The sequence below is a fragment of the Aythya ferina genome (genome assembly GCF_964211825.1).
Source record: "Aythya ferina genome assembly, chromosome: 12".
NCBI classification, from domain to species: domain Eukaryota; kingdom Metazoa; phylum Chordata; class Aves; order Anseriformes; family Anatidae; genus Aythya; species Aythya ferina.
In genome coordinates this window covers 9370889-9397275 of record NC_140308.1, presented here as the reverse complement: position 1 = coordinate 9397275, position 26387 = coordinate 9370889, and the positions used below count along the sequence as shown (strand labels likewise).

At 41.4% G+C, this 26387-nt stretch overlaps 2 protein-coding genes and 1 long non-coding RNA gene across 6 annotated transcripts in view; 2 read left to right on the top strand and 1 right to left on the bottom strand.

Moving 5' to 3' along the window:
* Window positions 1-21306, top strand: part of LOC311443512 (uncharacterized protein) — a 78812-nt gene extending 57506 nt beyond the window's left edge. The window contains exons 2-3 of one of the 3 annotated variants that reach the window (XR_014697294.1): window positions 6612-6661; window positions 11147-11240. Coding sequence is in view for 1 of the 3 variants with exons in the window: in XM_084533769.1 (XP_084389895.1) it covers window positions 6612-6661; window positions 21058-21174 (167 nt within the window). In the remaining 2 variants the exon portion in view is untranslated. Of the gene's footprint in view, window positions 1-6611; window positions 6662-8044; window positions 8132-11146; window positions 11241-21057 lie in introns of those variants that run through there. The other 2 variants (XR_014697295.1, XM_084533769.1) reach the window with 2 other exon arrangements.
* CDH5 (cadherin 5) overlaps window positions 16198-26387 on the bottom strand; it is a 31138-nt gene continuing 20948 nt past the window's right edge. The window contains exons 5-12 of one of the 2 annotated variants that reach the window (XM_084533760.1): window positions 25588-25752; window positions 24996-25183; window positions 23021-23274; window positions 22304-22446; window positions 21338-21462; window positions 20132-20240; window positions 19602-19847; window positions 16198-18846 (exon numbers count right to left, since the gene is read on the bottom strand). In XM_084533760.1, coding sequence (XP_084389886.1) covers window positions 18341-18846; window positions 19602-19847; window positions 20132-20240; window positions 21338-21462; window positions 22304-22446; window positions 23021-23274; window positions 24996-25183; window positions 25588-25752 — 1736 coding nt within the window. In that variant the 3' untranslated portion in view covers window positions 16198-18340. The remainder of the gene's footprint in view (window positions 18847-19601; window positions 19848-20131; window positions 20241-21337; window positions 21463-22303; window positions 22447-23020; window positions 23275-24995; window positions 25184-25587; window positions 25753-26387) is intronic. The other variant, XM_084533761.1, reaches the window with a different exon arrangement.
* Window positions 23287-26387, top strand: part of LOC311443513 — a 136983-nt gene continuing 133882 nt past the window's right edge. The window contains exons 1-2 of the long non-coding RNA XR_014697296.1: window positions 23287-23488; window positions 25415-25470. This is a non-coding gene — a long non-coding RNA (uncharacterized lncRNA). The remainder of the gene's footprint in view (window positions 23489-25414; window positions 25471-26387) is intronic.

Genomic DNA, 26387 nt, shown 5'->3' with positions numbered 1-26387 from the left:
GCTCACCCCACTCATTTCCAGATCTGGGTTAAACGTGTATGGGACAGTTTTTTTTACCCTTTTATTCCATAGATTGTGGGGGTTCCTTTTCTTCTGGTTCAGTTGTGCTCCGGAACAAAACCTGCTTGTGGTGAATTCAGGCTGGAGTCTCATTTGCACACCTAGTATAGTCCCTCAGCAGTAATGTGTCAGGGAGATAGTGTAGGATTATTTACATCATTATTTATGTTTTTTTTTTTTTTTTTTTTTAATTGCATCTGTTTTTCTGTTTTGGTAAAATAGATTTGCATTAGAGATTTTCCCGCAAACGATTTATTACAGAGAAGTCTGTTTATATGCTGTATTTGGGAGGGCTGGGCCAAAGACAAAAAATACTCAGAATTTCTGCTGCTTATATCTGTTTATATTTTAATTGACTTGTCTTTCTCATAACATCACAAAAAAAGCAGCACCAAGGCAGCATCTGTCTCTGGTAATTTACAGCCTGTGTGCCCAGTCTGAATTCTGTCACTTTGTTGAGAAAGTTTTCCCCCAGCCTTTCAAAATGAGGAGCATGCTGGACGAGGAGCGCAGGTACGCTTCCATAAGGTTTGGGATGGCATTTGTTACAGTCGGCAGCATAAGAAGCTGCCATCGTCACTCAGTGGGTGTTTCCCTCTTTACTAATAACAGGCAATCAGTGTGAGAAGCCCTTGCTGAAGACAGATAATTTTATTCTTGTATGATTTTACATTTTCTTTGATCCAGGGATTTCATTATCAAACTGTACAGTTTAGTAGAGTCTGCTGAAGTGGCAGACCTCCTCCGCTCTACTTACCATCTCCTGTGGTTTCATTTTAGGTTCGCGGAGGTCAGTGCCGAACCAATGCGTAAGTGTGGTGGCTGCAGTGCTGCCCGCCTGGACATTTTGTGACAGCTGATTTCTGGAAGGCAAAATAAATCTTGCTGTTAAATGAGATCTCTTTTTGACTGAAAATTTTAATGTGTTAGTAACAAGACTTTGGGGGATACTGTTCATCACATCATTTTTTTTTAATGGAAAAGGTGGTAATGAAATAAATGTCAGTTGGGTTATATAATTACTCTTGGATAAAATGCCTCAGGACGAGCGAAACAGATGAGTCTCAGTTTGCGGGAGCAGGGCAGTCTTCTCAGTGTCCAAAGTTGTGTGCCTTGTCAGTGGTGACAGCACTGATGTAGTGGCAGTGAGAGGTCATCTGGTAGCTGCTGGAGAGGTCTCATTGCCAAATGGCTGTGGAAATAGCTGCCTGCCTGTGACTTGGCCAGGTCCAAGGCCAGCTCTGCCAGCCCTGCACCTGCGTGAGGCAGCAGCGCCGGGCATTCCCTGCGTCTGGCCTTTCTGGCCGGGCTGACTGTAACAGGCCCTGGGCCAAGGCAGTGCCCTGCTGGGAGTTTCCACCACTGGGTGCTCGAGGTTGTACAAATCTGTGTGTGCTGCTGAAAACGAGGGCAGGAGAGAGGGATTAGGGTTTGATGGGAAGCATCTCATGCTTTCACCGCTTGCACTGTTCTGAAATGTAGTGAGAAGAAAAAGAATCTTTTGATGGAAATGTTTTTCAAATTACTCTTTTGAAAAAATAAATGTTCATTTCCTGATATCTAATCAGAATTGTCTGTTTTGTAGTGTTCCATGCTGAGCTCTTTCCTGGAAGTAAAGACTGTCTTGAATTCCAGTGCAGTGCCCATAAGCAGGATGTGTTACACATGATGCTGTTGCAATGGATGTGGCTGGTTGTGAGGTTGAGGGAGGACACTTGCCACTGACCTTCAATGGAAGAGGAGCAGTTCTGGCTGATTTCAGGTTCAAGGCAACTCGTGTTTGCCATATGCAAGAAATTGTTTCACTGCCTATGGATCTACTTGCATTAGTACAGTGAGTAGGATTAACCTCATGGGGGCAAGGATTTTATTTTTAATGGAAGAGTCTGAGATATTACATGCATATCATAGCCTGGATTAGCACAACTGCTGTGTCCTTCCCTTTGTACAGGCCAGGGCATTCAATCCTTATGGATTTTGTGTGTCAGTACCCCCATTTTACTTTCTTCATTTTGATATTTTTCCCCCATCTTAATGCTGTATTTCAAGGAGGGGTGACGGGAAGGAATGAAATCAGTGATGTTTTGAGATCTGTTGTGAACAGAATTCCTGCAGGGTTATGGTGGGTGGTTAGATTTTCAAGTTATTTAATATTCACTAAATCACATTTCTAAGAAATCTTAGGGTGAAAATAGTTTCTAATTTTCAGATTGGCAATTTTCAGGCAATGGATTTGAATGTGATTAAGCTGAAATGAATTACCAGCAAGATACTAAAGGTTTTCTGAGTTTGGACATAACCGTAGAATTACTAACAAAAAAGCTTCTTCTGTGCCAAAAGCTATTTTAATGAAAAGGATGGGATTTTTGAATATATCATATAAAGTTCTGTATAACATTTTTCAGCTAGCATTTATAGGACAGGTAAATTTATATTTAAAATATTTTCTAGAGGTTCGAATCAAGTGATTTAGTTCTTTAGGCATAAAATCTGTCAAGAGGAAAAATAATTTTAAATTGCTAATACAGATGAAACATATAAATAAAAAATATTTTAGAGTTGTGCCGAGACCCGAAGGCAGAAGTCATCTTCTTTTACATGCCATGTAATGAAATGAGAGCTAGAATGGAGAGGCTCTTCATTCTGTTTCTATAGTTGCTGTGTCAAGAAAGTGTTCTCTGGGAATTTTATGACATGTCCAAATTCTCACAGGCTATTTTTCTGATTTTTAGAGCTACCAACTGTCTTTTTCTGTGGAACAAAAGGTGGTCTCAGGCATTGGAATGGGGCCAGGTTGAGTCTCTTATTTATTCACCTGCTTGCAGACTTTTGAGGAGGATGGTAAATTCTGCTGTCTGCCTTGTGTACATACATATTTTTCAAGTATGTGTGCATGCACTAGGAAATAATTGGGTCCAAGATTGTTACTGAAAAGTCTATAACATTTCCCTTATGTGTCTGCCTGTGTTTTCAGTCTTCCTGATGCCAGATGAGTTAATGTTTAAGGATGTAAAATGGAAAATTTGATCTCTGTGTTCTTTTCCCTCTCATTCTGCGACTCCTTAATTACATTTACAGTTAATTTTGCGATTTATTTTGTGTTGACCTTTCAAGGACCTTAAAGCATCTGACAGTGAAGGCAGATTCTCTGTTTATTTCCATTAGTCCTTGCATGAATTTATCACAAATTCTAATTGTATTTTTGGAATTAAAGATAGCCAGCAGATTGCTAACGAGTGTTAACATGCATCCCTGGAGATACATCAATACAAATACACACAACTCTATGTAAAGGAATACTGACCCGTGCCATACACAGCGTGTGGGGTTAGGCACCCCCCTGCCACCAGCGATGGCAGCAAGCCTCGTGTCAGAACATCACCAGAGCTCTGGGGTGCTGGAGGTTTGCTCTAACAGATACGCCCCGCTCCGTGCTGCAGGTCCAGCGTTGGGGTCAGCAGCTCCACCTGGGGTCCTGTGTGGCCTTTGGAGGCCAGGTTTCTGTGGTCTCTGGGGCAACACAGAAAGAAATGACACAGAGAAGGTAAGGTAGGCTTGGGGACTCTGCTGCAGCACAGGGCCCCACCTGTGTGTGCCAAATGTCACAGGACAAGAAATAGTGAAGTGAAAGGAAGCTTCATCCAGCAAACTGGTTTCTTTACTACTTCGGAGATTGTTGGTCAGTGGAGGTTAGGGGTTTTGTGACTTATTTCCTGTTTTTTACAGGTGGACCCTGAAGTGAAGTATTTGTCTTTTGCTATCAGCAATCTTTTTTGCAAAGGCCTTCGATAGGGAGCTCTCGGGAGGAAGGCCTGCCCTGCAGGACTGGTGTAGGCAGGCATTGGAATCTAGCAATGCGTATGTTAACCTGAAACGAAAGAAGTACAACTGAGAAAAAGTCAGTATGGCTGCAAACAAAATGTGTATTCAGAATTGATTTTATCTTTCTGAAACTGTTGTGTACTAACAAGAAATATTTAATGCACCTTGGTGAAGTATAAACCTTATAACTCATTGTCTTCTGCATCTTACCAATGAAAACACAAACCAATATCTCTAGATTTTATTACTATTCTGTTTATGAAGTCTTTCTGAATCTATAGGCTCTCTGAAAGACAGTAAAACATTTATAAATATGGAACAGTGCAAAGTTCCTCACTGGAACTGTGAACGTTTTTTATAATTGTCAGGGAAGAGATGGAGACTGGCGATCAAATGCTTGGGGACATAACCCTCTGGCTCATGGAGCCCTCGTGCAGCTCAGCCTGGCTTTCGCTGACACGTGCATGCAAGATGAGGGTAAAATAAGGCCCTGGAAGTAGTGCTTGGTGCTCAGTCTTATGCAGTGGTGAGGCTTGTGCCAGCGAGGAATTGCTGTGAGAAGCAGAAATGAGTGAGAGAGAAGAACTCACATGGGGGATGATTACAATGCAGCCAGATCTTGCATGAAAGTGGTTTAAAAAAAATCTGTCAGCTACCTCCAGGTGAGCCTCCCGCCGTATCCGGAGAGATTGGCACCACTTAGAGTGAGACATATTTTTTTTATAAACTATTCACAGTTAAAATAGGAATGTAACATACTCACTGGTTTAATAGGTCTTGCCTGTGGAAATAAATATGCAGTAGGATAAGCAAACTGGCAATTAATTTAAAACCTCAAGAGCAGAGAAGTTCACTTGCTGGCACAGAGAAGCCCAGTGATAAATGGGTGGGAAAGGTGGGAAGCCAGGGCAGCTAAGTGGCTTGTGCAATTTATTTGTAGGAAACGTAAGGCAGGCTTGGAGACAGAACAGAGCAAAGCTAAGAAAAAGAAATGGACCCTGAGGGTTATACAGCACAAAAAGATTGTACCGGGGTTTAAGAGCAGATAAAACTTTGTCTCTGACAGCTTTGGTTTGGTGTTTAATGCAGTGGAAAAAGCAAACAACAGTGTGACAGAAACTAGTAAAAAGATATCAAAAAGAACTCAGATGAAGTGGGTTGCTGCAGCACTTGAAAGGCGGGTGAGTGAGACCACATTTAAGAGATCAGCTGCATCAATTTCTAGTCAGCCTTTGTGTATCCTTTTGATAAAACAAGATATTCTCAAAATTGAGGATAAAATTATAAAGAAGCAGTGGTGAGTGACTGCTCTAGGGTATAGGCGAGCAAAAGCCACTATAGCTGGCTTCTATTTGAGGAAGGAAATTATGATTAAATTTCAGTGCAGAAACAGAAAGGAATTGAAGGGGAAGGAAGCCACCGGCTGCTTGAGTTAGCGACTTGTAATCACGAAGGACAGTGACTTGTAATCACAAGTCAGAGGGCAGCTCTGTGCTCCTTAGCACTTAAAAGGACAATTGACTTCTATCAAAAGCGCAATAGAAAAAATGAAGTGGTACAGACACACACCTGAGTTGTGTCTGCCACGAGGGGACTGTCTGTCCCACAGGGGGACATTCTGAATAATTTACTCTGATCACTGAAAGTTCTGGTCAGCGTTAGGCGTTTCTGTTCAGTGCCACGACTTTGGTGCCAGTGCCTTACCTGGATCTCTTCTGAACAGGTGGAGAAATCCTGCCCCGTCTGTTTTCTCTGCCCCTGGCCTCCTCTGGCATTGTGTCCAGATGCTCTGCCAGGCGCTGGGCCCAGCAGGAGCTCGCAGCAGAGCCCGTCCCTGGCTAGTGGTGTTGCAGCAGTACCTTCGCTCACCCCCCTGAGCGCCCTCACAGCGCCCGGCTTTTGCCCTTCCTTCTGCTGCCTCTTCCCTCGCTCCCTGCCTGCCCTGCTCTGCAGGGAAGTGTGGGCGCTCTCCCCAGCCAGCGTCGTCGTCTTTTCCACTGCTGGTTATCTGGGCTGCAGAATGTGGGGACAAAACCCAAAACAATCAGTATGAACTGCTAATTTCCAAGTTTAATCTAGAACTCGCCTGTGCAAAAAACACTCGAGACCCATTTTATTTCTGAGAGGAAGTCACTTCCTCTCAACTCATCATTGAAAGGGACTCAGCTGGTGCTGCCTTCTGCTTCCAGGTACTGCAGGATACACAGTAAATGAGTCTGAAAGCCACTCTAAAAAAGTAACACAATTTTTCAGGCTTTGGAATTAGTCAAGAACGTCAAGTCTTGCTTATTCAGGGGAACTTGGATGATTGATACCACCCAAGGAATTGCTTTTACAGTGATGCACCAAGAATTGCTGTGTTCTGCCAACATAGGTCCCCAAAGTTAAGTGTTTTCATCTATGTATTGTCCGTAGATTGTTTTTCCGTAGACATGCTCACTATGGACAATGCAAAACTCTGGGTTAAACTCCTGTTTAAGGTTTGGCTTATAACATTTTTGTGTATGTATTCAGGGAAAATCTACAACAGTAATGTGTCAGCTAGTAGTGTTTTCTGTGCCATCTGCTGTATTCTAGCTGCAACTGCCACTGGGTGGTGAAAAGCTCAGAAGATAAAGTTTAGTTGGTTTATGAGTGTATACCCTATTATGTTCAGCATAAGTTATTTATACAGTGCTAGACTTTGCAGTTTGCTAAATAATAAATTCATCTGTGTATCAGTCTTCTAGGTGAGGCCTGTGAGCAAAATGAAGATAACACATTTTGGTTACTACAAAAGGTAAAATTCAAGACCAAAAATAAATAGCTGTTAAACCTTACCATTGAAATATATATATATATATATATATATGTATATAATAATGATTCTATATACTTGTTCTACTGGATTTTGAGATAACCACTATAGAGAGTATTGTAGCACATAGTACAGCAAAATTGGTTATAAAGTCCCCAGGGTTAAGAAGGAAAGAGAACATGCAGAATTTGAACTTATATTTGCTGTCCTGGCAAAGAAAATGCATTTCTTGTCTTGTAAATATAGCAAAGATTAATAACAGAGAAAGAATAAAAACAGAGATTGTAATATCATTTTGTCTAGCAAGTTTCCTATGACCACACTTCAGAATAGAGGAACATATCTCCACCCTGCTATGAAATGTTTTATTAAATTGACAGTGATATCCCCATGATAACTGCCCAGAAAATAACTGGTATCACCAATTTAACTGCTGTCTTTTCTTGGTTCACTGTTATTTTGGCAGTATGAAAGCCAATGCCAGCTGACACACATGTGCCTCTGGCATGGAAAACACTGATAAAAAATTTAGTAATGAAGCTTGACATTTAATTTAAAATAAAAAAATGTCTGAGAGTGTTTATATAGGGAGTGTCTCTGACAAGGAAGGAACGAAGAGAGTTGGTGCATGCTATGAAAAGATAGGAAGCTCTTGTTTATGTTTTAAATATGGTAAGCTAACATTCCTCGCAGTGACAATGACAGTGGAGTGCCTGTAGTTGTTGCTCACTCGCTCCTGTGCATCCACCTGAGAAATAAGCGTGCTGTGGACCACAAAATGGTTCCTGCCAGAGCCCAACAGGGAAACCTTCCCAAGTGGTAGAGTTGTTGGGGCTGCATTGTTTGTGGAGCATTAAGGCCCTTGTTTTCCTGAATGCTTCTAATTTAGTAATTTAAGTCCCAGGTGAAGTAGGGAGGGTACAGCAGAAACACAGTGAAATTTTTACATATAAGTGATTGCGTCTTGTGGGTGCAGACACTTTCTGCTTCGCTGAAATCTTTGAAAAGTGTATGCTTATTAGTTGTGAAACTACTAGAATTTATTATCAAAACAATAACTTTAATGTATGAAACGATCACATATTCAGTAAAAAGCACTAGGGAAATGCATTATTTAACACACTGCCTCATGATGGTGTTTAGTGTGAAGCTAAACACAGCTTCAGTTGTAATTATATATGTACTTTACCGGTGGGGCTCCCATAAATGGATTTCAGAGCCGTGCTGAGGACAGTGTTATTACACTGATTTTCTATTACTTTCAAAATCATTTTGTTTCTGACAATGTGAACTGACAACAAAATGAAAATGTGTCCCACCCACTTAGGGTATTTTGTACACGCTTGCTCTTTCTTTTCCCTTTAGCTGACCCTCGAATGCTGACGTGCCTCCTGTGAGGGACTTGATGGAGATGTTACACTCACTAGAAACCAATATCCAGCTGCATTTAAATCACTGCAGATGTAAGCCTGTGGGGCAGGAGCTCCAAGATGAGGGCGAGTAAAGAAGAGCTCTCCTTTTATTGATAGAAAGGGATTAGTGCTGCTGTAAAGAGATTTATTTACAAAGTCTGTCTACCCTGAAGCAGCTCTTAGGCAGGCTGTACATGAACTTGGATTTGGTAACAGCATGGTGCTTCCCTTGTAATCTGTGTGGATGAAATGGGCACAAGAAATAGGGAAACCAGACATGTCACTGCTGTTACTTATGTGGGTTTGCATGAAAGTTTAGAAGTTTACACAAACTGCAGTAAAATTATATCCTTGTGTCTGACATTTAATGTTTCAAGTTTTATCATGTAAAGACAGCAAAGCCAGGTTAATTCACTGAGAAATGTCCATCAAAGTAATCAGTTTATCAGAAAAGGATGTTTTTAATGCAAGACACAGGACAGTAGAAAGTTGTAATGTGAATAATGTATTTTTACTGTGTTTTGCTAGGTTAAGTATAATTCAGGTGACCTGACCTTATTTATTCCTTTGAGAAATATAGGCTTACAGTCATCATCTGAGCTTTAGAATGCCTTATAAAAATAAGCACTTAGATGAGCAAATAATTTACTGTTATTTGACAGATCATTAGGCAGCTACATGAAAAGCAGGATTACTCACAAGAAAAATCAGAATCCTAGGGAGGCTAGAATTGGGATTAAGCGAAATATCTTAATATTTAAACATGGTATTAGAGGCTGAGGATAAATGACAGACAATTGATAATAATGTTTGTACACAAATTGTTTTAGATCATGTCTTGCCATTGAAGATGAGTCAATCCAAGCTGATTGACACTGAATAGATCTGCTCTTTGCTGAACAGATTTGTGCCACAGTGCCCTGTTCTTTCACAGTAGGTACCTACTGTGACTGACATTTATAAATTTCATATAGACAGAGCAGGTTTGATTTCCCAGTAGGCTCGATTGCTTTATCTTCAGTTGGAGAAAGGGTCTTTTTCCTGAGTTAGGTGATGTGAAGTAGAATTGTAGAAAAGTGAGGCAGATGGGATTTATTGAATTTAAATAGGAACCTCGTGGTATTATTTGTAAAGAGGTGGGAAGTGTGTGAGAATTATTTGGATGAGTAAAGGCATGACAAGATGGGTTAGGGATCTTGTTTGGAAAAGGGGTATACAAAGGAGGAGAGAAAGTGTGTGGGAGGGAGGATAGAGGGAACTGTTCCTGGTTTGGGAAGGTGGGATGATGAGAAAACAAAAATGAAGCTGAGCAGGTCCAAACTCTGTTTTAAGAGGCAGTATCTCTCATTCTTTTCTGGCCTTCACTGCTGCATGTCAGGGCTTGGAAAACTGCTTGGCTAGGTGGCCCCAACTTCAGGATTCGTCAGTCCCTCATCTACTTCTGTAGAAATATCTAGTGGGTATTTAGTTTTCCAGGCTTCTGGGTAGGGTAGGCACCACAGCTCTTCATTACCTAGCAGAAAAGATTTACCTGTGTGCAGTGTGATCTCATGCCCAGCATTCAATGAGAACCCTCAAATAAATGAAATATGTGAAAAAGCCTCATTTTGTGTTGAGTGAAGCTTCTCTAAGCTGAATCTGAAAATCATAACTACCTGCAAGTGGCAGAAAAAAGGCAATTGTGTTCTCTGGAGATAAGGCAATCTGATAGGCGGTGCAGCAGGGAAAAAAACTGTTAAAATAAGTGCATTGGAAAGAATAAGATCAACTGCTGTAATGTTTTCTGTGTAGCAAACTGCTATTGCAGCTTGAGCTGTTCCCATTACAGCAAAACATTATTGAAAGGGCTTAAATAGCTTGCTTAGCAGAGCAGCCTATAGCAGTGTCACTGTAATTAAGCTTCCACCAGCATTTCTATGCTAAACGTATCTTCAGGGTCCTATAACCCAGCTTTCAAATCTTTCCTTGGTGCTCACAATGCCCCGTGCTGTGATTTAACTTTTGTCCAAAGATTACAGTGTGAAGCTGGGCTCTCACAGAGGTGGAGCCTCAATCAGATCAGAGGTGCTTAGAGCGGTATAAATGGGCCAGAGCCCTTCGGACAGTGTTGACTCTGTGCACACAGTCCTGCCTGTGGGGAAATGGGCAGCTGAACATGTGTGCCTGGTGAAATCACAGCATATGTGTTCAGTAAGAGCCTTATCCCTGCATGATTAAGTAGTTGTGCAGCACTCAGAAGACTACAGGAAAATTACAGGGGGCTGACAGTCAGAGTCAGATTCTGGTTTCATCTCCGCTGCTGGAGAATGGCAGTGATTGTGCTTGACCCGTTCTTTCCCTGTGCAGTGTTGGAAAGTCTCCTAGGGTTAGAAGAATCCAAACCTGCGTCTCTCCCATCTCCTTTGGGACTGATATAGGTATTTCAGAGCCCCAACAATAAATAAATAAGGTACAATGTTAATTCATGGATTTTGCAAGCTGCGAGTCCAAAGACTTAAACTAAAGATGGTAGCAATTCTGAACTAGCATTTGCTCATAACTTGGCTTTATATGAATGCTGGTGTGTGAAGGCCTCTCCTTTCCTAGCACAGTTATTGAAGGCCAGAAAATAAGGTGTTGAGTCATTATCCCTTTAATATTGCCTGCTGCAAGCAGTTCTGTTTGAGATAAGTACCCTGTAAGCAGTGCCTTGGTTGCTGTGCATTAGGGGCAATTCAGTGACTCTTCTGCCTAGCTTGTACAGCTACAGCTGTCACTTCAGGGATGACTAGAAGTGAGTCCTTTTTATAGTGATGCAATCTAGGCACCTTTGAGAAGCATCAAAACAAAGGCACTCCATAAACACATATAGTGTAAAACCTTGGTTGTGCAAGTTATTTTTTGTTCTCTACCTAAATGGAATACAGTTTAGCCCCATCTGAAGTGTGTCAGCTCTTAAGTTTAAATTCTGTGTGCTAATGCTTCCAAGGCTCATCCCTTGGACGTTAGCCCAAACAGCTGCTGTCATGGAAATGAAAGCTTGTTCAGCTGTTAGGCTGTTCTTTGTGGTTTTCAGAACTGTCCTGGGATGAGCTTTCTGTCATCAAAGGAATTTTATCTAGAGGTGAGTGTGTTTCATGGGTCCTTTCCTGTACTGTAAAGGATTTGAACCGGAGGTCCTCTGAACCTGGTCGCTGACAACATCAGAGATGGGCAGACATTTAAAAAGGCGAATCTCATAGCTATGCAAGAAAAAGCTGAGTTTTCATTATTGGTTGTGGGCTGAAATAGGATAATTTGGGCAGCTGCAATAGAAGTCTGGTGTAAGTAGTATGAATGGCTTAAATAAACATGTTTCTTAGAGGCAGAATTAAAGGAATGAAAAGGCACTGAAACTTGAGTCCCCCGGCTAAGTGTAAGTCCTTTATGTAAGTCCCATAAAGTGTAAACCCCATACAAAGCCATGTGAAGTATGTTGGTCACACATTTAGCATCTCATACAAATAAAGTCTGTGCTGTAATTCTTAACAGTGTTTTCTGCATGTAATAAATACTGTGTGGCTATGGCACTTATTTTAAGTGCCTAACATTGTAATTTTAATTTCAAAGTCTGTACATGGCTGTCTTGTTCTAAGTCTCCTTCACATTCTCTGCGTTACCTATCGCTCTTGCTCACAGTATCCTATGAAATACAGGTTCTACTCATGCTGTAGGCTACAAGTTCCTCTTAACTGCAGTTGGAATAATACCATACTTCATGCAGAACCAGGAATATGTGCAGGGGTGTGTGTTTTAATTATAGATCTTCTGCAAAAATTTATTTTGCCTAGAAGTTGCTAGAAAATAAAATATTAAAGCTTCTGTCCTTGAAATGTGTAAGCAATAGAGAATGTTACTTCTTCAGAACACTTTCAGGCACATTAACGGGCCCTTGGGATGGTATAGGGATGCATCTGTATGTCTTCTTTGTGCTAGACAGATCTGAGTCTGTACAAGGTGTTAATGCAGTGAGGTGACAAGTGGTGACTGCCAAATAAGCATAATGAGACAATGATTTTGTGTCAGCATGAGACATAGCTCTGCTGCCCAGTATTTCTGACTGCCCTGCATCCAGCCCTCTGCCAGCTTTCTAGGGGTGTTCCTCGGTGCCAGCTCCTTTGCATAGTCGGCTTTTGACTGGATCCCTGCTAGCCTTACCTTCTGCTTCTGCCGCCCGTTGCTGTTAAGTACAAGAGGGCAGTGTGACTGGGCATAGCCATATCATGTTTCTGACCCAGTGCTACACTGGACACAAAGGTGATCGTTTCTGCTGCTCTGGATCCTTACTTGGCTGCAGTTGCAGAACTCAAGTCATTCTCCAGCATGGTACTGTGAGGAGTGCAATGCACTTCTTGTGTCTGCTTGCCTACCGTGTTTGTGGTGGCAAAATCCTTCAGATTTGGAAAGTCATCAGCCACCCAAAGCTGGAGTGGTTAGCAAGAAGTTTCAGTATCTGTGTGGATGACTCGTGGCCACTGAGTGACGCAGAGAACAGCATCATTGTCTCCCCAGCTGTGTTCACTGCTGTCATCTCTGTCCCTACTCCCTCCAGTTCAAACACGAATTCCTTGACCAGGAAGCCACTGACTGCTGTACAGCGAGGCATGGTAAACCACAGTGGCAGCTTCACTGACGCTGATGCTAATGATGCTGGGAAGGTGCACAAAGCTTCCTCATGTCACTGCTTGAGCGGGCGCAGGTGGTGCAAGCAGCGCTGCCTGCAGGTGCTGCTGGAGTGGGCTGGGTGGGGACGTGGCGTCGCCTTCTCTGCCCGGCCATTTGCCAGGACCACTGTGTTTTTAGGAAGAAGTCCCCAGCTACCAGCAGCTGGGCACATTGACGAAGTGTGCTCTGGTTCTCTAAAGGAGAAGGAGAAGGTCCCATCTGGCAGGGTGGGACCTGTGGTTTACAGAATCACTGGCTGCAGGCTGCATCATGTGTGATTTCTGGGGGAGCACGGAGGAGCAGGTGGCGGCGGGTCACTGAAAGGCTCCCAGTGCTTTTTTTTTTTCTTTTTTTTTTTTTTTTTTTCTTTTTTTTTCTGGTTTCGTTGTGTGGCTACTTGGGGAAATTTTGCTGCCTTTTTTTTTTTTTTAATATATATATAATACATAGATGACAGCTGGTGGATAATGCGTGTGTTCATACACAAATGCACATGTTCACAGCAAATCTCAACTTTAAGAGGCACTGACTATGAAAATGATTTGGAAATACTTGAGAAAATTCTGATCAAGTGCGGAAGGAAAGATATTCTGAAGAAGTAGGATTAGACAACATATCTAGCATCAAAACCAAGCACGGATTTCAATGTCGTGTGACAAACCAGTATGATTTAGCATTTGACTCCTGGCAAACAGGCATACGTGCCCTGAGCAGTGTGGCTGCCGGGGAAGGATGTCGTTTGGCTGAAGGAGACACCTGGAGCACGCATCCTTTCCCAGAGCTATTTCCCTTCCCCAGGCCCTGTGTGAGATCCGCGCTTTTCCGTCATGACCCCGGGCTCGGGGGCCCTGGGGGCTTCACGGCTCCGCGGGTTTGTGCCAGGGCCGCGCTGAGGCGGGGCCGCACCGCGCTCAGCGCTGGGGCCGAGCGCCCCCCGGCGGCCGCGGGCGGGCACGGCACACGGCATCCCGCGGGGCTGCGCGCCTCGGGGACCCGCCCTGAGGAGAGCCCTCATGTGCGGCAGAGAAAGGTGCCGCTTCGCCTTCCCCTCAGGTTCGCAGCCCCGTCAGGTTCTGCGGGTTTGCAATTAAAAGGGGGAGCAGGGAGAACAGCAAGCTGTCCCGAAAGGACGCCTCCACCACTCCCTCCCGCTCCCGCCCTGGCCGCCGGGTGCCGCCTCAGGGGGCGCGCAGCGCGCCTCAGCCCTTGCGGGCTGTGAGGGGCTGCCTGGAAAAACGAGGAATGAGAATTGCCGAGGGCAATTTGTGTGGCATCGATGAGTTAAGTGTTGTGGGAACGCAGGTGGGACAGCCCTTGTGGAAGGAAGCGCTCCGTCTCCGTTTTCTTTCAGGTCAGGCAGGAACAAAGTCAGGAAGCTGAGAGAGGTCAGGAAAAATCCGTGGCTTTTATTGCTCATGAAAGAGTTTCTCTGTTTTTGTTTTCTCTTCCTTTTTCTGATGCAGACCAAAAGGGTGTTTTCTGTCCTGCGTTTTGTATGGAATAGGTTTAGGATAAATCACACACTTTGATCTGATCATACTCTTACTCAGTTCCTGGTGGGACTTGATGACTTATGTTGCACTAAAACTGGGAGCTCCTTAAACGGGAGAGATACTGCCCTGGTGGTTTCCTTCATTGCAGGAAGTATGTGAAGGTAAATCCACAAGAGTTTTCTTATTTAATCCCTCAAACTTGAAGTGTAATAAGAAAATAATAAATAATAAGAAAGCTAAAAATGCAGAACAGGTCAGGAAAAATTACAGTTGCTCTTCTTCTCTGTCCTACCCCCACCTGAAATATAATGGAAATAAATATATTGCTCCTAGCCAAAGATGGCTAAATCCTACCATACGATGGTTTTACCTGCATGTTTACTACCACTGAGGGCCATTCCTATGCACACAACATATGCACAGCAGTGTCAGGAGTGAAAACATTTAAAATAAATGTATTTGGGTGGATCTATTAGCAGCAAAAAACCAGCATTGCTTTATGTGACTTGTTTACTCTGTTAGGCCTGGCCGGATGACAGTGCTTGTGCCAAGCCGATCTGAGCAACAGCTTGGTTGGAGCCCTTGTGGTGCTGTTCTAAGCCGGCGTTGCTGAAGGAAGAAAAGGGAAGAACCTACTAATTGAATAAAGAAAGCAAAGATTGAGAAACAATCCCTTCCCCTTTTTTTCTTCTATAACAAATCTTAATTTTCACTTTTTGCTGTTACATTTTTACTGACTACTTCAGCAATACTGGACTGTAATCAGATAATACCTGATATGGCTGTTTTTTCTCTGAAGCATAGAAATGGGTTTTGGTAAGGGGATCTTAGCTCCCTTGATTTGGTTGGGCAGGGTGGCAGCAATCAGACAGCTTTTCATTGCTGCTTTGTACATATCAAGGATTCCAGTCACAAGGTGTTGTTTCATAAAATTTTCTGATGGGGTGGGAGTAAAAAGCCTTTATTAAATGGCATGAACTTCTCAGTATGAATGTAATAAAATAATAATTTATATTTTTAGGGATAAGAGTTTAAATTGCATATTAATTAAATGAATAATGAAAACTTTTATGAGAGTCTCTGCTACAAGTTGCAAGTAGCTGTTTAATCAAATTCCTTCTTTGGAAAAGTGCATTTCATTATAACGTAATTAGCACATCTATTGTGTTTTTAATACAACTTGAGCTAAAGTGTGTTTGATCTGGAGTTTGCTCATGGCAATTAGCAGTGAAGGAATTGAACTTCTTTACTTTATTCCAAGCTTTGTAATTTGTAAGTGCCATATCTGGGGAAAATCGATGGGATTTTCTAAAGCACTTGAATAATCTTGGGAATATATTGGGGCAGTGATCATTAGCAGAGAAAGGAAAAGCTGCAAATGTAGTGCTAGCCATTTTTCATTTTTCTGTCACATGTGAGGACTGTCGTGTTGTGTCAGCTGTCGGCAGCGCCCACAGTAGCCCACCGAGGCAGAGGGCCCAGGTGCAGCCCCCCTGCAGGCAGGGGCTCTGCCCCGTGTCCCCCACCATCCAGGAGGAGTGCATTTCCAGTGGGAAGGAAGGGCAGGATCTCGGTAAATGTGGTGCCTCACAATCACTGCGATGCCTGGCTCCTAAAATACCAAACATCTGCTTGGAAACAGAGAGCATCCTGTTCTGCTGGCAGGCACGGGTCTTCCAACGTCAGTGGGTTCAGGCTCTCCAGCTGCTGAAAGCAGATTGCACCTCTGGGGCTTTTCTCTTCCTTCCCCAGGAGCTTCACTGACAGCTCTCTGAAGAGTGGGAGAAAACGTCTCTTACAGGAAGTCTTTTTGTGGGTTTTTGTCTAATCTGAGTGCTTACGCTAAAGATACCAGTGGTTTTATGGTTGGGGTCACTGTAGTACACGGCATGTCATTGTCTTCCATGTGAAACTCAATGCACAGAAAATCCACACTTGAGATTGGCTTTTATGTAGTCAAAAAATAAAATACAGTACAGCAATACAAAAAGAAAATATCCAGTGCAAACGTCTCTATACAATGGAAATCAATACAATGTTCCTTAAAATAGCTTTATAAAACAGGCTTAAGAACAGCGATTACAGGTAATACTATCTGCATGTTGCTTACCAAAATATTTTATTTACTGCACTACATAATTTCATAACTAGCTTTACCTTTTGATTGCCAATACCTTAATTACTGATGAAAACCTTAAACTGTAAGTATTATTAGTTAGAATTATTTCTAATATACTAACACATGGAACCTCGATAGCATACACTGTTGAGGGGATTAAGCAAAACAGAAGAGAATGATCACATTAAAAACAAAACCAAGGCTATCATCCCAAAATTGGCTTTATAGAGGATTTGATCCAAAGGTGATTTGATTGATAGGCAGGATTCTACTTAGTTTTCTGTTAGTTTGTATGTGAAAATTTAAGTGATTTGAAATATTTGATAGTGATGCATTAGTGTCTACTAAGTATTGTATTAGACCACTTGCTCTAATAGTGTGGACTAATGTGGGACTGTATTACAGTGCATTGCTCTTTCCTGCTGATCAATGAACTGGGGGAAGGGAGAGGACATGAATAATTGTAAAGGAAATTCGTGAGGTTCCACTACACCGGTTTAGGAAAAAAAAAAAAAAAGTTTAGTGTTACGTGGTTAGCTACCAAATTTAAATAATCAAATCAGCTAAACTAATACATACAGCTCTAGCACAGACTCTACAAAACTGAGTATGTGTATAGTAGGGCTCTGTTCCTCTTGAAGGCAACAGGAATCTGCATGGCCAGAAGCCAGAGACTGGCCATTGTCCTTAGAGACCCACTTCTAACAAAATGTATTTGGCTGGGTAACTTCAGGCATGAGAGTTTTCATTCTGTTCATTGTGTGGCGCTTCATCAGGCGAGAAACTGAACACATGCTTACCAGGGACTTAGTTGCAGCTCCAAAACCATACTTACACTTGTGGTTCTATGCAGACAAATGTGTGGGTGTGAAGCATTCTGGTTTGGAAGTCTACAATATTTTCCTAGGTGGAAAATACCCGTTTTACAGTACCTGCTTAGAAAAAAATCAAAACAGTTTCACAGTAATGAGGCCCTTCCTTTGTTTGTCCCTGAAATAATACAATTCCTTTAGTAATGTTGAATAAAAAAGCTATTCACCCTTTTTAGAGATCCAGAGAGACCCTATGTTGCTATCTAGAGAGATTTACAGTATTGGAGTCTTAACATTCCCCTGATCTCCGCATTTCCTGCCCTGCAGGATATGTTCCATCGAGTAACACTGAGGTCCTATTTACAGAGAGAAAAAACAATTTTGCTGCTAGCTAGAAGAAATTCTAGCACTCCAGAAAGGTGCCTGAAATCATCATCAGGCTGTTAAAAATGACAGATGAAACCAGATTGCGCATCTAAAAATCCTGTCTCATTTTATCTGTAGTAACTCATATATGTAGTCAAAGACTATAAAGCAAGAATAATTAATAGATTGGAAAGAAGGAAAAACCATGCCTCTTCTTGAAAGTGATGGAATAATTTCTAATATTAAGTGATAAACCATATGTTCCTCCTTTCCTCTGCTGGGTAAGCATAAGCGGGGAATATCAATAAAGATGTTACAATAGGGCCAGGCAAACCAGCAGGCTGGAGATACAGGAGGTTGTACAAAACAATTATTCTCAGTGCCACCAAACCTCTCTGTTTCAGCGGATGGATGAAAAGCATGTTGATGTACAGGAGGAGAGGAATGAAGGAGACACTGGAGACAAAGCCACTTTTTAAGGAGAAGGATCTATCTGGGTAGGGAGAAAAGTCATGTCCTGGAAGACCCTAGGTCCGCGAGCAGCAATTTTAGGGACAGAACAAAATGTCAGCAAGGATAGCAGTGCTGGGGAGTGGATATGTATTATTTGTATTTCTTTTTATCCCTACCTCTGTCATTTTATTTTATTTTATTTTTTCTGGTCTGTTTGAAAACCTATACTGCTTGGGTGAAGAACTGTGAAATCTTCTTTGGCCATTGGCAGGCTGTTGTATCTATCTGCATTGGGTGAGAGAAAATTCATGACTAGTTTGAACTTAATACACAAAATCTTCATTTGGTTCTGATCCATACAGCTCAGCTAACATTTTAAACCTGGGTCCCCAATCATTTAGAAAGTCATAATCAATATCTGAGTCTGAGGAGCCTGATTCCAAAGAACTGAGAGATTCTGCAATGGACTCAGCACCTTCATAGCCATAAATGTGAAGTGTGTCATATGGCAGCAAATCCCTGTCATTGTCAGCTTCATCCTTCTTAACCTCAATCATAATTTCCATTTTTTCAGCACCAGAGGTTGGATTTGCAGGAGGTTTTTGGACCTGTGCATATGGAGAGGGCACTGTTTCCGGCTTCATACCATTCTTGCGCACAGAGTTGAGTACAGATACATCATAACTGGTGGTATCCATTTCACCACCACCTTCTTCATCGTAAGTGACAAGCTGCTCGTGAATCTCTGCCACATTCCTCCCGAGACCACTCAAATCCTTCTTGTGTCTCTTTCTTAGAAGAATTAGCAAGGCGATTACTGCAAGCAAAACTTGAACAATTGTAAACAGAAGTAACAAAGTAAAACAAATTGCATTTCATCTATCTGAAGTGTACTTTTCCCCATTTTTTTATATATGTATTTTAAAAATAATAGTTTCAGATACTGCTGAATTGTAGGATTTGTATGTTCTCAAAGCAGTTACGTCTCAGCAGGAATCATACAACTGACTCTTGAGGTAGAATCACAGGTGCAAAAGGATAGTGTCACATAGTACTGCCTGGAAGTGCTAAATCTTCTTATGCCAGGCATCAAATGCTTCTTGCATGGTAGTTGCAAAGGAGGCCTCTTCTCAAGCAAGCAAGAATTTGCCCATTCTTTGACAGATTCGAAGTAGAGCAAATAAGTTCTGTTCTGCTAATTCATGGATTTACTTATGTATTTAAGTTCACTGTGCTGCTGAAAGTATTTCCAGCCTTTGAAAACAGGAATCCTGTTGTTATTGCCCCAGCACAAATTTCCTTTTTATAGCTATATGTGAGCCTGGTAATACTAAATCAAGTATATTATGCATACGTGCAATGACCTTTCCAATGACTCACCTTTTCCAATAGAATGAACATATTTGTAGTTGAAACTAAACTAACAAGCCAAATAGAAAAGCAAGTGAGGTGAATCAAATAGTTACAGTTTTTCTGCCTTTGTGACCATTTTATAGCCACAAAGCTTCTTTGGACCTCAGTTAAGAAAAAACAAAAACGAAATCCCCACAAGTCAGAGAACATTACCAAAATCGAATAACTTACCGATGATTGTGAAGATACAGACAAAAATTGCCACCAGTGCTTGTATACTAACTCCAACTTGTTTAGCTCTTTCCTCACAAAAAGTGAAGTCGCCTTTTTCATTACATTTGCAGACACTGATAACAAGTGTATTTGTGCTGCTGAGCTCGGGATCACCGTTGTCTGAGATGATGACAGGCAGGTAGTGGATTTTGGCAAGTTCACGATTAAACTGTCCATACTTGACAGTGATATTAGCTGTGTTATCTGGAAGAAGTAACGACATCTAATTAAGTGATAATCTCTACCTGATTTTCCTTATAGATTATCAGTCATTTGGTACATCGTCCCCTTTGACAGAGCAAGCCTTTAGGGAACCCAGTAAAACTTGGGTGGCAACAAATGACATTTTCTTTCCAGTAGGTTAAGCCTTTAAAAATATTTTCTTAGCTCAGCCGGGCCAATCATAGGTCATTGCTGCAGCTTTTCTCCCCTGTGCCCTAGTGTCTCTCTTCGGCTATATGAGAAAATGCATTGCAGGGATACATTACCGTGGTTCTCAACCAACGAGAAGTTGCTATCTTCTGTGGCCAGGGAGTATTTGAAGAAACCTCTAGGTGATATTTCATCCTTGTCAGTAGCTGAAATCCTGATGATTACCTATAAAGGTAAGATGGAAGAGGTCATAAATTTCAGTATACATTGCCTCCAGTGATAAAAAGGCTTACGGTATATAAGTTAGTGCTGGGCTTTGTATCCTGTATAACCCCTCAATAAAGGGCAGGACAAAGATATCTTACGATGTTCCTCTTCAGTTCTTTCAAGGCAAGTAATTTCCTTGTAGCTCTTCAAAAAGAGCTGTCTTTCCCTTTCATTCACAGATGGGAAACAAAAGATGAAATCTTGTGTCAATAAAGCATAAAAAAGTCTTATGCTCAGAGACACATGGATTGAATTTTCATTTATATATCCGCAATGGATATTATCTAAAGTGTTTAACTTATTTAGAAGCATGAGGCTCATTAACTGAATGCCATTGGGACTGCTACTCCTGAATGACATTCTTATTTTTTTTTCCAAAACCTCAACCTGGGATACATTAGCTGTATAAAATATAAAAAATATATATGATTATGTCCCAAAGGTAATTTAAAAATTAATTTAAAGGTGAAATAATACCTTATGTGTTCTAACAGATTCAATTAATAATACCTTGTGCATCCAGTCTGTGGCAGTGTCTCTTTTAATCTAACATTGTATGTGTAGGCTGCACAAGTTCTTGTGTCTGAGGTCAAACACCTAAATCCACAAACACTATCACTCTTTGTGCATGCAGGTGCTTGCACTCTGATAAATGCTATAGTAATGTTATATATACCAGTATTTCTCTCAATTTTTTGAAATAGTTTTGTTTTCACTGTCAAGTGTAAACATTCATGTGATAAAAGAACTGAACTGCTAATTTTTGCTTTGCAAGGGCTGCCTTACTTCAGGGTTCAATGCTAAAGCATGTACATACTTAAAAGGCTGGAGGGAGAGGAACCACGCAGCCGATGTGTGCAAGGAGGTGAAAGTCAATATTCCAACAGCATGAAGTGCTGAAGAGAGATTTCTAACCACTGACACTTTGGAAATCACTGATATGATCAGGTGTTTGAATGTGAAAACTAGGACTATCTTTTATTAAAAGACATTTTTGGCTTAAGCTTGCACGTAGATAATCCAGGGTTAAGGAAGAAACCCTCCTCCTGTCTCACCTTTCCTGGAGCAGCGTTTTCGCACACTCTGGGTTCCTCAGGATAAACAAGTTCTGGAGCGTTGTCATTTTCATCGATGACTATAACGTGAACTTGGGCATGTGATTCTCTGTCAGAAGGACGGCCTGAAAGGAGAGCAACAACAGTGCACGTCTCTGAGACAGCCGGAATCGCGGGGCTGTAAAGCTCCCCCTTTCCACTGCTCACTTCCACCTCTGTGACTCCTGCATGCTGAATACGGAGAGTTTCTAGATCCACTTTTCTAGATCTAGAAAACTTTCTAGAAACTTTTCCACAGTTTCTAGATCCACAAACTTTTCCTTTGACAGATTCAGATTTATTTTTTGAAAACTCTTGTATCGGCCTAATTCATCAAGGATGCACGAGGAAGAAAATGACAATTACTTGTGGCTCTGTGATTCCCAGACTGCGTGGCTATGATGTCCAAGATCATTCTCGGGCCCTAAGGACACTGGCACAGTACGTTCATACTATTAAGTACCTTTTGCCCTGCAGAAAAGCCTGTCCTCCCCAAAACTGACTTTAGGGAGGGCCCCAGCCCGCTTTGCTTCCCCAGCTTGAGCGGAGCTGTGCTGAGCAGCAAGCTTGGTGGGCAGGTCCTGTACCTCCGTGTAGGGGGGTGACGCTGGCTGGGATGTTTGCTCGAAACACAGGCTTATGCCTGTTTCCCAAGCTCCTTCCTCTCCTCATGCCCCTTTCATTCCTTTTAACAAACAGAAAGGATTTTTGCAATAGCTAAGGCCCAAATCTTAAAACTCTATTTGACCTATTTGTAGACACTCACTTGATTTGGAAGATTGCTGTGCAAACCTTGCGAACATCCATTTCATTCGTAGCTTAGTGGAAACAAGCTGTCAGGTTGTGGCTTTCCTTCTTGATAAGGTACAGTCCTGCTGTAAAGTCACCCACTGCTTTCTTTCAAGTAAGGAAATGGATAGCACTTACCATCTTCCAGGATTTCCTGGGCTGCTACAGTGATGTTGTATGAGGAGCTGAATTCTCTATCCAGGGGCTTGGGAAGTTGAATAATTCCAGTGTCAGATACTCTAATGTAGTCTCCATTAGGACTAGCTTTTCGTCGAACAAATCTGTTTTTTTTGGTTAAAAAGAGACGTGTTGGTACAAGGGTTATAATATTGTGTTTCCCTTCAGTTCTTCATAGTACAAGGCCAGACGGCTGTATAACAAATTGCATTCATATCAGGACTAGGCAGTCTCTGAAGATTTCCCTAAAATTAGGCAAGCTGTGAGAGCATAACATACCCGTCCTAAAACTTCCCAGATTATTCTCTTTTGCTGTTTAAGAAATCTGTTTTATTTTCCTTTCAAATCACATGCTCGAGAAAGTTATGATAAAAATTGTAACAGTAAATTACAACCGCAACCACGTAACGTTATCCCAGATTATGCATTTTCCCATAAATACTCAAGTGGTTTATCAGTGACTTTATGCAGTAATTAAATAGGTGCAAATAACTTATGCTTGTATTTGTTGGTTGCGATATATATTTATGGCTGCAGCGACTGAAAAAATCAGATTGTATTTTTTTCATGCTTGTAAGTGTCTGAAAAATAGAGCCAATGTCTCGCTTGCCCAATTCTTGGACTCGTTAACAGATTCTTCACTTTAAAATAGAATTACTAAAGCTGGTGTTGTGTTACCTGATTTTCCGTTTAGCTGCGTCAGGGTCGTATGCCCAAACTGAACCAAGTGTTTTTTTTTCTGGATCATTTTCCCTTACTTTAAATTCATATGGTAGCTTGGTGAAGACAGGGGGCTCATCCACGTCAGTGACTTCAATGGTAACTGTTGAAATGCTCCTAGAGCCGCCGGATTTAAAATAGCGAAGATCAACGGTGGGATCTGTTGCTTCAATGTCAAACCTGTATTCTGCTACTTTTTCGAAGTCCAGGGGCTAGAAGAAAGACAAACACAGAGAGTCTTTCTTTTGTCATGTCTAAGTAAACTTTGCATTAGCTACCTATGCAAATTAAAGCTGTGTGCTCTAGTTTCGTTGGGAAATAACATCAAACCGCACTCTGGCTAGACTCTGGGGGAAGCATATCTGAACTGAACTTCTCGTTCACTAATGGAGTGGCTTGAGCAACTTCTGGTTTTGAACAGATTCGGTCAGTATTCCAAGTGCAGCAATTATTTCTTGGTTTAAATATTTTTCTTTTTATAATTCTGTAGCCACCAAAAATTGTTTAGCTCCTTTTCTTCCAGGGTTGAGGGCCAGATTTTCCTTTTCCCTTTTTTCCTTCCAGGCAGACTTCATAGCTGCACCGAGTGATAGCTGGGGAATTCAGTGATAAGTGACATCCGCTTTCTTGTTTTTCCTATAACCGAGATTATGAAAAGAATCCCACAATGGAAGGAAGGCCAGGAGCTAGGGCACTAAGAAATGCCCCAGCTGTCTCTTGTCTCCCAGACTGGGTCCCTATGCACTGTACCCCGAGATCATATGCTGTGAAATAAGCCACAGTTAACACAGGTGACTCTGTGTTTTTGTTTGAGTAGACAGTGCAAATGGAAATGGCAGTGCTTATCTATCACTTGAAATAGTATCTCACCTGCCTGTATACTTAAAATGATGACATACACCCGTGGCTGAAAGCAGATTGCATAACACTGGGGAGAACTTTGCCCACTGCCTGGTCAAGGATGAGCTGCTTCTGGATCAGCCCGTGTGTGTGTGAGGGGCTCTTCCTCAGGGCAGAAGTTGGCAAACTACACGTTCCTCCAGGCCCTGGGCAGATCAGGGGAAGGGCTGCGTTTGGTGAAGGACTGCTGCTAACATCTAGTGTGAGCACGGCCAAAGACTTTACTGCAAGTCTTGGAACATTGGTTGCTTTTTTTCGCTAAAGTTTTATTCTTAATGACATTTCTGGTATTAATAGTTAGAGATGCTTGGAAGTAAAAAACACATTCATGTCAATCTGAGGATTACAGGAGGTAATTTGTAGTCCGCCCTCCCCCCTTTTCACTGTAAATCAATAAAATCAATGAATGCTTGGCTTGGCAGTGCTCTGCATAATGCAAGAATGTCCCTTGGTACAAATTAAGTAGGTTTGAGAATTAAAAAAACAAAGAACAAACCATAATAAAGGCTTTGGAAAGTCTGGGCCCTCTTAAAGAGTCAGCAGGAAGTAAAGGGGAAACTTTGAAAACATTGAGGAAAGTAAGGGAGCCGTGGCTCAGATGGGAGCAAGTGCCAAGCTTGTAAAGAGCACTTTTAGAAGAGTGGTCAGGTATGTGTGCACATTTTCTACTTTGGTTTCTCTTTGGCTGTAGAAGAGAAAGATTATTTGACTTGGTTAGTTGGTTCATCTCTTAAATTCACTCACTCTTTGAAGCATCCAAATGTCTGAAGTTTGAGAGGAGCCCGAAGCATGTAATCTGTAAATCTGACATAGTCCCCATTGCACTCTGCAGTAATCCCAGATTTTCCCAGTACTGGCAATTGAAACGGGCTGGTAAATCACCAGCTTTTCTTGCAGAACTTACAGAATGGGGTTTTCAGGATGAATACCTTTTGCACTGTGACTTCCATGCTGCTAGTCCCAAACCGAATCAAACACTTGTTACACATTGAAAAAGAAAATCATCATCTTTCATTGTTACAGGGAAAAGTACCTTCTTTGGTCTAATAATTCCTTCATTTGTGTATGGATTTGCTACAATTTCAAAGGTGTCCCTGTAATCTCCTCTGACGAAACTGTATTTTGTATTTCTGTGCTGTGGTTCATCAATGTCTTCCACTTTGACTCTGCCAACTTCTCCTCCTACTGAAACGTTTTCAGGAACTTTAAAGTGAAATGATTCTGTTAAAAAAAATCAACAAACAAGTCATAAAGATTGTGCACATGGAAGTTAGAGCTTAGTTAAAGATTGTTCTTGATTTATAGACATACAGAAAATCATTGAGAATTTAGCATTATTGATTCTTACAGACAACACTGAAGTGTTTTTTTGAAGTATAATTTCTTCTCAAAATATTTAAGTTTTTTATAAAGTTACCAAAAACTAATACTGATTTTTATTTTCTACTCTAGGTGTGCTTCACCCAGGAAATGCAGCTAGTGCTGAAATACAGAAGCCTTCTGAATATGTAAGATAATTTCGTTCACTTTTAAGAAAGTTGAATTACAATGAATTCTCATGTAAATTTGTTTTATTCATATCAGCCTTTGGTTTCCAAATAATACATCACTTGTGTTATACTTACGGTGTTTGAATACGGGGAAGTTGTCATTGATGTCTGTTAAAGTGATAATGACTGTAGCTGTGCTTGAATCCCCAGAAAACCCTGGGGCATCTTTTGCTTTAACAATAATTTCATACGTAGATTGATTCTCTCTGTCTAAATCAGCTCTGGTTGTAAAAATCACACCTTAAAAATATAATGTTGAATATGATTAGATTTTGTAGCATGTCCAACATCTTTTAATTTTGAGAGCAAGTTTTTGTCTTATGCCACACATTCAACTGAAACTAGTGTTTTTACAGTGATATTTTTCTAAGACCAAAAATGTTAGAAGTCATTCTATACGATGGAATATTTGGGAGATTTTTGATACATTCCTTTAAATTGATCTTTGCTGCTTAGAAACAGCCAAAAAACGTCTACACTCAGCCACTCCAGCATCTAGAGAGTTTGGTTGGCCACCTCATTATCTGATTTAGTTGCTCCAAAGAACCAGTATGCTTTGTGCTTACCAGAGATGTTGAGATTATTTTTAAAACTGGACAAACTTGAAACAAAAGAAATTTAGGAAGGCAATGGGATGAGTTACTGAGTAGAAACAGGAATCCAAACTTCAAAATCAAAATCATCCCAATAAAATGCAGTTCATTTTGTATGTAATGACCTACTCCAGGTCTCAGCTAATTTGTGAAGTGCGTAACCTATCGTTCGTGTGCCAGATTTGCAAAGTGGGGAATACTCTTGGGTTGTAATCACTATTTATCCTTTGACTATTTTTTTAAATACATTTTTTCTCAGTTAATCTTTAGGAATGCTGCTTC